The sequence below is a fragment of the Cyprinodon variegatus genome, unplaced genomic scaffold, assembly GCF_000732505.1.
Source record: "Cyprinodon variegatus isolate N-32 unplaced genomic scaffold, C_variegatus-1.0 Scaffold74, whole genome shotgun sequence".
NCBI lineage: Eukaryota > Metazoa > Chordata > Actinopteri > Cyprinodontiformes > Cyprinodontidae > Cyprinodon > Cyprinodon variegatus.
The window spans coordinates 168,570-180,512 of NW_015150527.1; the positions used below are offsets into that span (position 1 = coordinate 168,570).

An 11,943-nucleotide genomic window follows, 5' to 3' on the forward strand; every position below is an offset into this window, starting at 1 on the left:
TACACGGTTAATCCATACGAGGTTAATCCATACAGGGTTAATCCATACACGGTTAATCCATACAGGGTTAATCCATACAGGGTTAATCCATACAGGGTTAATCCATACAGGGTTAATCCATACAGGGTTAATCCTTACACGGTTAATCCATACATGGTTTTCCAGCTGCCAATAGCTAAATGTGGGGTTACTCTGGACAGGCCATCAGTCCATTACTGGATCTTGAAGTCATACTTTTTATGATTGCTTTATTTCTTTTCCTCTACAGGTGATTGAGAATCAGATAGAGAACAAAATCGCCTTCATTCGCCAGCATGCCATCCGTGTACGCATCCACGCTTTGCTGGTGGACCGCTACCTTCACACCTACCAAGACAAGCTGGGCTGGTTCGGGGACCCCCACGAGGTCTTCCAAGACATTGTGAATGACCCCGACAAGTTCTACATCTTCAAGTCCATTCTGGCCAAGACCAATGTCAGCAAGTTCGACCTCCCTGACAAGGAGGCTTACCAGGACTTCTTTGGGGTTAACCCCATCTCCAACTTTAAGCAGCTCTCCCAGCTCTGCAGCTGGACTGACGGCTGCCTCCTGGAGAAGATTGAGAGGGCTATCTCACATGAGCTTCCAGCTCTGCTCAGCAGCATCACCAAGGGCTCAGAGGCAGCCACGTCTGAAAAAGCTCCCCTGCCGTCTCCCACTGGCACCTGCAAGGGTCCTGAGTGCGAGGAGAAGCCAAAAAACCGCTGGAGGAAGCAGTGAGATGGTTGGAAAGAAGACAGACAGAGAAGAGAGACGGCAGAGTTTCCTATATTAATGTCCACTGGTGTGGATGACAGGAATAGCTGCTGGGAGACAGAAGCGAGAAATGTTCCAAAAGTCTAACGCAGAACGGACTTCAGAATATTTTTGTTTTACCACTTAAATGGGAGGAATATTTTCCTAATGGATGTTCTGTAGATTTTATATGAATGCTGAAAAAAATAATACAACTCTCTCCACATTTATTGGAACCCTTTATAAAAAGCTCTAAAAAGCCATGAATTTGCTTAAGATTTAATTTTGAATAATTGCCAATGTTTTTTTTTATATTTTATATAATTGGTAGAAAGAAAATCCAATGATTTAACTATCTTTATTACCAGCTACTGCTATTATTTTATATTATTATATTTCAAGCATACAGAGATTTTTATTTTTTATTTTTAGACTATGCATCTCCCTGACTTTTCCCATTTTCTCTCTTTTGTTCACTTTTTTACGTCTCACACCCTTCGTTTTTTTTAATTCCATTTAGGTCTGAGGAATTGAAATATGCATGGAGGAAGTTTGATTTTATTATTATTACTATTATTTCTAATCTATCACACCTGTCTTGTATGTTAAATATTTTATAATTTCATGTATTCTCAGAGTTGCAGGAAGAGAACCAGGCCCACAGCAACACAAAACCTTCACTGTGTTTAACAGCAGGCATGGGTTGCTTACTAAAATTCATTTTACTTTCCACAAGGGTTTTTTTTTTTTTTTTTGCAAAAAGCATTAATTAAATTCTTCTCTGACCAAAGCAAATAGTTCAAAATAAAGTCCCAGTAAAGTTAGCAACACTGTGATTTCAGGATTTGGCTTGGTTTGGGATTGTTGAATGTATGTAGAAAACCAAAAAAAATTATTTAAAGACAAGAAAAAAATATCTAACAAAAAAATAAAAACAAAACAAAAAAGAATAAAAAAAAACAAAAAAGAAAAATTGTAAAGTAAATAGAAGTATGATTTTTCTTAAACCTACAACAGCAACATTAACCTATCTGTTCCTAACACTGTTGGTTATAACATTTTAGTCTGAACAATTATTTTCTATATCTATAAATAGCACAATGCCTTCCTATTTGCATGTCATTATAAACAAGCATAATGAAGAAATAATACAAATTTCAAAGGCTATAACAATGACAATAATATAACCAGTAATAATTGAGTAATTATTCTCTATATTCTTAGTGATGACAAACCGTTTTATGTTTGCTTTGTCTCCAGCCTTGTTCCACAGCTTCTCCCTACATACTGATCCACAGAAGCTCTCTCTTCTGGTTTTATATTCCCATTTGTCCCTTAAGCTAAAACATTCATCCTCTTTTTTAAATAGCTTTTGAATATTTTCCAGTGAGAATCTATTCCTGGCTTTGAACAAAAATAATAGCCGTTAGTTATATAGCACCAATTCACAACAAATGTCATCTAAAGGCACTTTACAGAGACAATTCAACAAGATCATACAGTCAGACTGATCCAAAGTTTTCTATCTAAGGCAAATCAGCTGATTGCATCGACTCATTGACTCTAAGCATGCTTGTAGCGACAGTAGAGAGGAAAAACTCTCTTTAACAGGAAGAAACATCCAGCAGAACCAGGCTCAGTGTGAGCAGCCATCTGCTGTGGACGACTGGGGTTCAAGGAGACTCAGACAACATATATTTTATGAAGAATAAGTTAATGTAATCTACAAAAAAAGAAAGAAATTTTGCATGTTATGCCTTCCAAACAACTGGTTTATATTTAGGTATAGCATTTAGTACAGGAATATCTAACTCCAGTTGCTGAGGCTCAGTCTTGCAGGTGAATTACATCCTAGGATGTATCAAAATCCTCAAAAGACTTGGTATCATACTGAATGTATGTTAATAAAGAGTTAGGATACATTCAATAAACATCAAAGCTCTGATCTCATCACGTCAATACATCATGATGTAATGATTATCTCCACCTTCTGAACAGGTCTCCCGCATGACAGAGGATTAGGAATCTCAGAGTTCATGAGTTGATGTTTAGGTGGTGAGGGGCAAGAAAGAGGCAGACAGCAGAATGATTGAGGAAGCGTGCAGCTAGATCTAGCTGAATATCTGAATTGTTTCTTTCTTTCTTTGTGTTGAACAATGCTTTGTTTATTAAAGCTACAGGGAGAGATTGATATTTATTTTCTAGCTTATAAATTATAAAGACACAGCAAACATTTGTCCGACTCGAATTATCTTGTTTTTCTCCATTTTGATGACTAGCTAAGAGAAATGGGTGTCTGTGTTAAATCATATTTTAATCTCAGGGAATCAGGAAGTTATAAAAATGTAAAATATAAATAAAAAGGAAACGGTTCAATAACCCATGTTTTATAGAAATTGTAGGAATTCCCAGTTCTTCACAGTAAAATGCATTTATTCTTAAATCTTTTTTTTATTATTATTATTATTATTCATCTATACACAATCCTGCTGCAACATAGGGTTCATTATCAAGGGTTATCCCCACTTTTACCAGGGGTGCCAGTAACTGTGGAGGGTGCTGTATTCCAATATATTTGGTTGAGGTTTTCTTGTATTTGGCAGCAAGCATATAATTTAAGCTATTTGTGATTATTAAAATGTTTAAAGTCTTCTCCATAATTGTTATAGGTTGCAAATTTTGATGAATGTCTAAACCATAAAAGCAGTACACATTTTTGGTTTAAGAGGGATTCTATTCAGCATATTGTTCCTCATTTTTTATTGATTAAGCAGGAATGAACTATACTCCTCTTTGGGTTTAAAAGAAAAGCTGACTTTGTTTTACTTCATGTTTCCAGATCTGAACTGTTCTGCTATAATTTAGTGTTGTGATAAATTAGTAGAATAAAATTCTCACCCGTGTTCAGTTGTTGTTGTATTTTGCAATGTTAACAAATACTGAATTGTAACTTCCCTCTGGGTAATATTTTATTTTTATAAACTTTAGCCTTTCAATGTGTCCTCAGACTGCCAGATGCAAGAAGAGGTCCCCAAAACATTCAAACACTTTCACTGAACCAACAGCAGGTCTGACATAGCCCCTGCATTTATTTTTTTATTGTTGAAATATCCTAACAAAACCAATGCATAGTTTTTCTATGCAAAGTAGTTCTTTACTGGAACTACTTTTTCTCAGGTACATTAGAGGCCATTACTCAGAGCAGGAGGCTCAGTGAGGTAGTGACACCGTTATATGATATCTACAGATGGTGAAAATTCACACAACTTCATGTCCAAAAACTTGAATTAATCCTTTAAAGAACAAGCCAAAAAATAAATAAGAAACATGCAAGAAAAACAAACAGGAAAACATCTGGCAACAAGAAATGAACTGAACTAAAATGGCAAACCATGTAGAACCAAAACAAAACCATAATGTTGCCAACAGGACCTGACACATAGTCTCAAATTAAACCACAAAGGTCAGACTTAAGTTTGCCAGAGAGATAATTGGTCAAAAACAAAGCGCAGGATTTCTCAAATTATTTTCTTTGAATAACTAAAACTGAATTCTATTTCCATAACAAGGGACGTTTGGCCTAGACCAGGCATGTCCAAAGTCGGCTCTTGAGGGCCGCTGTCCTGCAAGTTTTAAAGGTTTCCCTGCTTCAGTAAAGCTAATTTCCACTGATAGCTGATTAACAGGCTTTTGCTGAACTTAAATCATCAAAGTCATCTGTGCTGAAGCAGGAAAACCTCCAAATCCTGCAGGACAGCGGCCTCCGAGGACCAACTTTGGACATGCCTGGTTTAGACTAAACATAGCCTTCTAGGAAAAGAGCCTCAGGCCAGCTTACCAACATAGAAACCCATCATGAATTCTGCTCTGTATCATTAGTTGTTGGACAAAAACTGGCACCATCTCTGAAAATGATAAAGATGAAGCAGATCTGGACACTGCAACATGATGTTGTTCACAAAAATACCAGCAAATACATCAGAGACTGGCTAAAAGTCAAGAAATGGAAACTCCTGAACTGATTCAAAGCCCAGATCTGGATATATTTTAAATTTATCTCACAGCTGAAAATAAGAAGAGGGGAAAAGTTTCCTAAGAATGATATTAGAAGATGAATATAGGACGTTTTTAAATTAAATACTTCCACCGAAGGGTAAATTATCCGTATGAGGAGGCCCTGAATCCAAACTTTTTCCTAACCTATTTATTTAGTTTGAAACAACACTGTAATTTATTTTTTTCATTTTTTTAAATAACATAAAAAAAAAAAAAAAGTTAAAATGATGTGTAGCAGCTGAATAACAGCATATTCCCCTGAATAGGATTATAATAAAAAGTCTTTCCTTCTGTGTGTTGGTTTATTATATCCTGCAGGACCTATAAAGAGACGCCAGATGGCGCTTATGTTCAAGGTGTGGACTCAAATGAGCTTTTTCAAAATAAAGCAAATAACATTTCGGGTTGCCTTGATTAATATTTAAATGCAACAAGAAATTAAAATATTAAAAGTGATCACCTACTGTGAAAAAAAGATGAAAGTGGCATCTAATTGTTTATACACCGAATAACAGCGGTATAGACTGGATATACATATTCATACATCCCAGTGTGCTGGAAGCAGTTCACCTGGGGAAATACAGCATGTGAGTGAAATATTTAGTTGCCCTGAGAGAAATTCATGAGTTTAAACTGATTGAAGTTTAGCAAAGCATGCAAAATACTTGTTAGACTAATATAAAAAAATCAGAGGATGTAATAGAAGGAAACTCTTTTAATGAATATTGAAATACAAAGTACCAAACAACTGATTTATTGGTTGACTTTATTGATCTCACAGTGGAGAAATGTACTCCTTACATCAGCTCAAATAGTAAAAAAGAAGAAGAAGGTATCTAAGGAAGAAAAGGTGCATGCAGGGGCAGATTTAGGAAATTTGTGGCCCTAGGCAAAGGCAGGCATGGGGCCCTCTGAATTGAGAAGACAACACATAAAGCCGGGCATACACTGTACAATTTTTTTGGCCTTTTCAGGCCGAATTTTTCAATCGGGCCGACTTTCAGCCTGATCGTGCGTCATGTAGTTTACAGGGGTTAATGAGGCTCTCAGGACCACCTCCAGATCAGGAATAGTGAGGTTGGGGAAAAAATCAAAAATGTTTGAAATTCAGTCTGCTGATGTGGGCAAATCGCTCAGTGGACATGCACAAACTGGGATTCTTCTTCTTCTTCTTCCTATCAGATGTAAACACAGAAATATGGCAAGGGTGCAAAAAGTGAAATGGAGTTCTTTCTGTAAAATCGACAGAACGCAGTAGCCACGTTTGCTCAACCATGTCTTTGTCCAAATACAACTTTGCCTTTTCTTTTTAGGGCTTTTAGAACACAAAATTACATAAACTGCCAAGGCAGCGCATTTCACTTTAGTGACCTTCGTCTTTTATTCCTTTTCTACTCATCTGGCGTCTGGATAGACGAGTCCAAGTAGCGCCATCTCACTGCAGATCTGAGTCCGATGTTGTTTTTTAGACGTGCAGTGTAAGCAGGTAGATCGCATTAGAGCATTGGGTCGTACAGTGTGAGAACATACATCATGAACTGTGAAATCAAACTGCGACGAAACCCTGCAGTTTCTTCGTACAGTATAGTAAAGGAAGTGGGGTTACTAATCTACTTGCTCTGGAGAGCAGAGTTTGCTGCTTTTACTTGATGCCACCAAACAGAGCATTTTAGCAAATAATTTTTATCAAAAACATAATTAATGTGCATAAATAAATAATAGTTGCATTAACCATACCGGTACATGTAAAATGAGTTTTATGGGGCTCACAGGAACTTGGGCCCTTAGGCAACTGCCTAGTTTTGCCTCATGGTAAATCTGCCCCTGTGTGCATGGGAGCATATACAGAATATACAGTGTGTCCATGTTCATTTTAAAATGTTATGAGTCCACTGATCTTAATTTTGCTGTAGAAAGACAGGAAACACAAGGATTTAGAAGCAAAGGTCGCAGCAGAGGTCAGGCTAGAACCTTACCTGTGCAATCATAAATAAATGTGCACAATAAAACACACGTTACAGTCCTTGTTTCATGTTTGTTAAGCTGAGGCCTGCTTTAGGAGGTTCACAGTTTCACAGCCGACTTATCAGACAGCCTTTATCAACACCTCTCTTTGTAAGCTCTAAAAGCATACCGCCCACACGCCAAGCACACTCACGTAAACAATGCATAGAGGTTAGACAGCTCAGGGTTTAGAAACAAAGATACTGTGTTTTAGAGAGACTTTCATTAAATTAAATCAACACTTTAAAGTTTTATGTGTTTCATAACCCTTTTAAATATTTAGCTATATTATAGCAATAAAAACACTAAGAATCTCATACTTTAGTTTGTAATGGATTAAAACACTGTGTGGTCCGGGTAAAAAAAGGACATTTGTCTGAAAATAAAATTGAAAAACAGTTAAAGTAGTATTACATTACTATAATTATGCTGTGTGGCAGAAAACCAAGACATTTAATTGATCCATTTCTGATCTGAAAAAGTTGTCAAATATCTGATTAGAATTCAGCCAGAACCTCTTTTATGCCTACAAAAAATGATGGGACATTGCAACATTTAGAAGTTTGGATTCATGCTTAAAATTTTGTTTTCTATATAAATACAAAACAAATGAAACATATGCATCATATTCTTTTATATATATATATATATATATATATATATATATATATATATATATATATATATATTGAACCTTTACCTCTTTGGAACTTTTTGGAAGTTAAAATTACTACTGCATAAATCTCAAGATCATAGCCCCTCAATGTTGGTATAGTTTAAGATTTTCTTTTCAAATTATTCATCTATTCCGTATTCCTTTTTTAAAGACAAAACTTCAAAGTAAAAATTTATTCATGTAGAATTTGATAAAACCATCAATTTTTTATCAATAAAATTCATTTCCATGAGCTAACACCACATCTAGGGGCTGGATTGGGGTCATTTATTCCGGGCTTTCCAGCTTCTCAGTCTGTCTTACTATGAATAAAGAAGATCTTCTGTCAGTAAAAATGCCTCTCTGAATTGGTGAGCCCAAAATAGGACGTCTTATGCTCTTATGTTGTCTTTAAATAACAAACCATTTAGCATAAGTAATGCAGCTGATATATATAGCTGTTCTGGGTGCCTCCCTTGTGTGTAGTGGTGTTTGCATTCTCTCAAAGCTTTATCCCTGTTGAATGTGCAACTTTTCCTGCAACATCTCTTCCTTCCACTCAACTTTTTATTATCATTCTAGGTCATGACAGTTTTTATACAACGTATCCATTGAGTAATGGTTAACAAAAATATACTAATATAGCTCTGTTATCTATCGGCTGATGCTCTGCTTCCATTTAAATTCTGCTGAGCCCAAAAGTATTCATAACTATAACAGTTAAGAGTTTAATTGAAAGTAATCTTTTAATACCACATATTGTTAGATTTCATAGCACTGAGGGCTCTTTTTTCACAGTTTATAGTTAATAGATAATGCAGGAAGACATGCTGTGCTGTGAGGCACCTGCCAAAGATTGTCCCTCCAACATGTTTACAACAGAATGCCAGGCCAGATTCCTGACCTTGAGCTGAATATAAAGTATCTGTGGAAAGTTAAACTTAGGATAAAACTTAGAATATACTGAAGTGTTAGGATAAACTTAAACTTAAAACTTAAGAGGATGGAAAGAAGGTTGTCCAACTTGAATGACTTAAGGAGCACATCACAAAGATATATCTTCACCATTAGAATTATGTAGAGAGGCACTTATAGGACGGTCTGACTCCTAAAATGCCAAAATATTTGTCCAAATATAATTTACAACATGTATTTTTTGCAATTTAAAAAGAAAAATAAGTGTTTTTATATCCTCAGAACATAAACTCTGTTTAGAATGATCAGATTTAGATTTTAATCAGCTGTACATCATTACTAAAAACTGTTTTGAATGGTGTCTACCCCAGGGGAGGAGCTAGATGGGGGGTCAGGGGTGGCCATGGCCACCCTTAGCCAATCATTGGCCACCCCTTTGGACACCCCTACCATTTTCCCCCTGTAATACAGATGGTGGCAACAGTAATACTCTCAAGTGGAATATTCAAAACATTTTTTTTTTTTTTTTGTGTTTAATTATACAGATCAATATACTAACATTAAAGATGGTAAATACAGAATTCATGCTCTTTACAGAACTAGATTTTGTGTTTTCTCTGCAAGTCATCTTGGGGTCTTCAGTGAAATCAAAGATGAATAACAATTTTAATAAAAACTTATCAAATAATCAATTTATGTAGATATTAGTGCTTGTAAATATCAATTTTATGCAGAATGTTTATTGATACAAGTAGGTAAGTAATGACAATGATGATTGATTAACGCCCCAGAACTCAAAACTGAGTTTTATCCACTATAACTTTTATTTAGAAATTGTGGATGTTTAAATATATGCATCTATTTGTTAGCAAAGGCTATAGGAAAGTATAGTTTGTCTTTATTTAGAAAATATGGATGTTTTGTTTGTTAATTTTCCTGTTGGAACGGTGTAGATTGACCCTGAGGTTCTAGTGACTATCTAATTTCAGCCACCCCTCAGTCTACATTGGTTATTGCCTGGGCACCCTTATAAACATTTTCTGGCTACGCCTCTGGTCTACCCAAATATTTGGGAGGAAAAGAAGAAAAAAGTGAACAAACACATTCCCTTATCCTGCTTTTATGTGATGATTTATCAGGCATCAGTGGTGAATTAAACATCTCTTTTAGACATTGTGTGTCACTGTCTTATTTTAACACTATATTTAAGTATTTTTCTGGGATTCTGAGGTCGATAAATGAGAAAAAGTTTGCTTGAAATCGTCTAACCTAAGGCCAGTGCAGCCTAAAATGCATCTCTTTTGTTATGTTAGTTTTATTATTGAAAGTCACTTACAGTTAATGCGGGTGACACCAGCAGAAAATGGTTAAACTGAACGATATAAATACCCGAAGCAGTATTTACAGGTGAGTCATAACGACAGGACGTGAAGTAAACACAGGTAGGCAGGATGAGACCGGAAGTTGAGCTCTGCCTTCAAATTAATGGCACGTGGGTGAAACTAATTATTGAAAGTCCACTAGTCAGCACTGGTTAACTTGTTTTTTTTTTTTTGTTTTTTTTTCTTAAGGGTAACTTATAATTATTCTCTTCAGGTTAGATTCGAGAAATGTTTAAACCTGTTAACTACCATGAAAGGTTTACATTAAATTCTGTTATTTACAGCTGTTCCAAACTATTTCCTCCTCAGCTTCTCTCCCAAAGGTTTCAGCAAGGACAAATCAACATGTATATATGTGTATGTGTATATATGTGTGTGTATATATATATCTTTTTTTATTATTATTATTTATTTATTTTTTTTATTTATTTTTTTTTTTCAGTTAATCACCCAAGCAGTGGCACAAGCATAGTCAGTAAATCATTTTTAAATGACTTTATTGTCGTTGTAAGTTTTCTGGAATTCAAATTTTTTAATTAAACTGCTGAAATAAATAGCTAATTGGCAATTACTCGTATGATGCTTTATCAAGACAAAGGAGCCCTAAAACCGTTTAAACTGCATTCAGTCATTCAGACACACTGATGGTGGCCCTCAGCTGCCCTGGGGCGCGCTGACAGACCTGAGGTTGCCATAAACAGCAGGACCAGCAGGCCAAGTGGGTGAAGTGCAAGACGGAAAGAGGTGGGGCTCAAACTGGCAACCCACCCCTGACACAGTCCCCCAAATCTATCTATTGCTGTAGGGGTTTTTTGTTTGTTTGTTTGTTTTGTTTTTTTTACAGACGCCATATGCTTCTGATTGTTCCAGGTTCTGGAGTAAGTTAAAACAAGAAATTTAACAGCAGTGTTTGATTGTACATGCCTATATGTTATGGCTGTTGAAGCTCTGACTTCACCAATACTCCAGACTTGGAAATTCAAAAATCTACAACGGCCATGGCTGGCAGCAATTATTTATTTAATTTCTCTACCACCCTTTTTCTTCCTATTCAATTTTACATTCATATAGCTTGATGCATTAATCAATAAACAGATAGCTACTTGTGACAGAAGAACTACCTGACGGTTAACTGTCACCTGCCCGACATCTTGCTGTACTACACTTGTTATTCCTCCACCAAACTTTCCACACCACATTTACAACTTTCCTCAGTTACTGAATTACGTAAAAAAAAATTATCGCAAAAAAGAAAGAAAGAAAGAAAGAAAGAAAGAAAGAAAGAAAGAAAGAAAGAAAGAAAGAAAGTTAATCTTAACAAATATCTTTACTGCTAAAAATTGGTTTTAAATGTCTTATGTAATAATTATATGCACGGCTGGTTCTAGACAGGGGCCAACGTGGGCCAGTGCCCATTTGGCTCATGTCCTGGCCCTTGTACTGAAGACATAATACTAATTGAATGATGATCTGCGCTGGAACAGACATGGTTACTGATAGGTCCTTTGGATCCATTTTATTATTATTTTTTTTTTTTTTACAAATTGTGTTTTACTAATTATCTAAAAAATAACGTGATAGCCTCAGTGGTATTGAGATAGGATCCCATTTTTCATCCGCTAAATGTTTTATTTCAAAATAAATTTTAAAAATAGCTGAATTTATCAGTTTTTCTTGAGTTCCAATTCAGATTTTATAGAAATCTGAATTGGAACTCTGAAAACTGTTATTTTAACTGAAATTAAGTCAAAAATATATAAAATTCCTAAAATTCTGAATGTATATTGACCTAATAAGACATAGAATTTCGAATTAAACCTAATTGAATGAAAAAAATCCCTTCATGCAATATATTTGAATCCCTTGCTCTGATTTTTATTTCATGATTTTCTGGGCCCCCATAAAAACATGCTGGCCCCCTCCTGGCCCCCTGGTACAATTGGTCTAGAACCGCCACTGATTATATGTGTGCTTTTCATAAGTCATAATAATAGGTCTATGGGGCTTTTGATGGGGATATTTGCTTATGTTTTTGATAGTTTCGATTCGGAATACTCTTTATTCTACAATGTCTGTCTTTTGCTTAATAAAACCGGAAGTAGTGTTCTTGACAACTTGGTAAACTTCACAGACTGCCTGGTCTCGTCAAGCAGCAC

General features: G+C 35.6%; 1 protein-coding gene across 1 annotated transcript in view; it reads left to right on the plus strand.

Annotated features, from left to right (window-relative positions):
• The window catches only part of LOC107083394 (sarcalumenin-like), a 20,386-nt gene extending 19,250 nt beyond the window's left edge, over positions 1-1,136 (plus strand). Inside the window, exon 8 of the mRNA XM_015372595.1 lies at positions 269-1,136. Coding sequence (XP_015228081.1) covers positions 269-760 — 492 coding nt within the window. The 3' untranslated portion in view covers positions 761-1,136. The remainder of the gene's footprint in view (positions 1-268) is intronic.
• Positions 1,137-11,943: the final 10,807 nt, after the last annotated feature.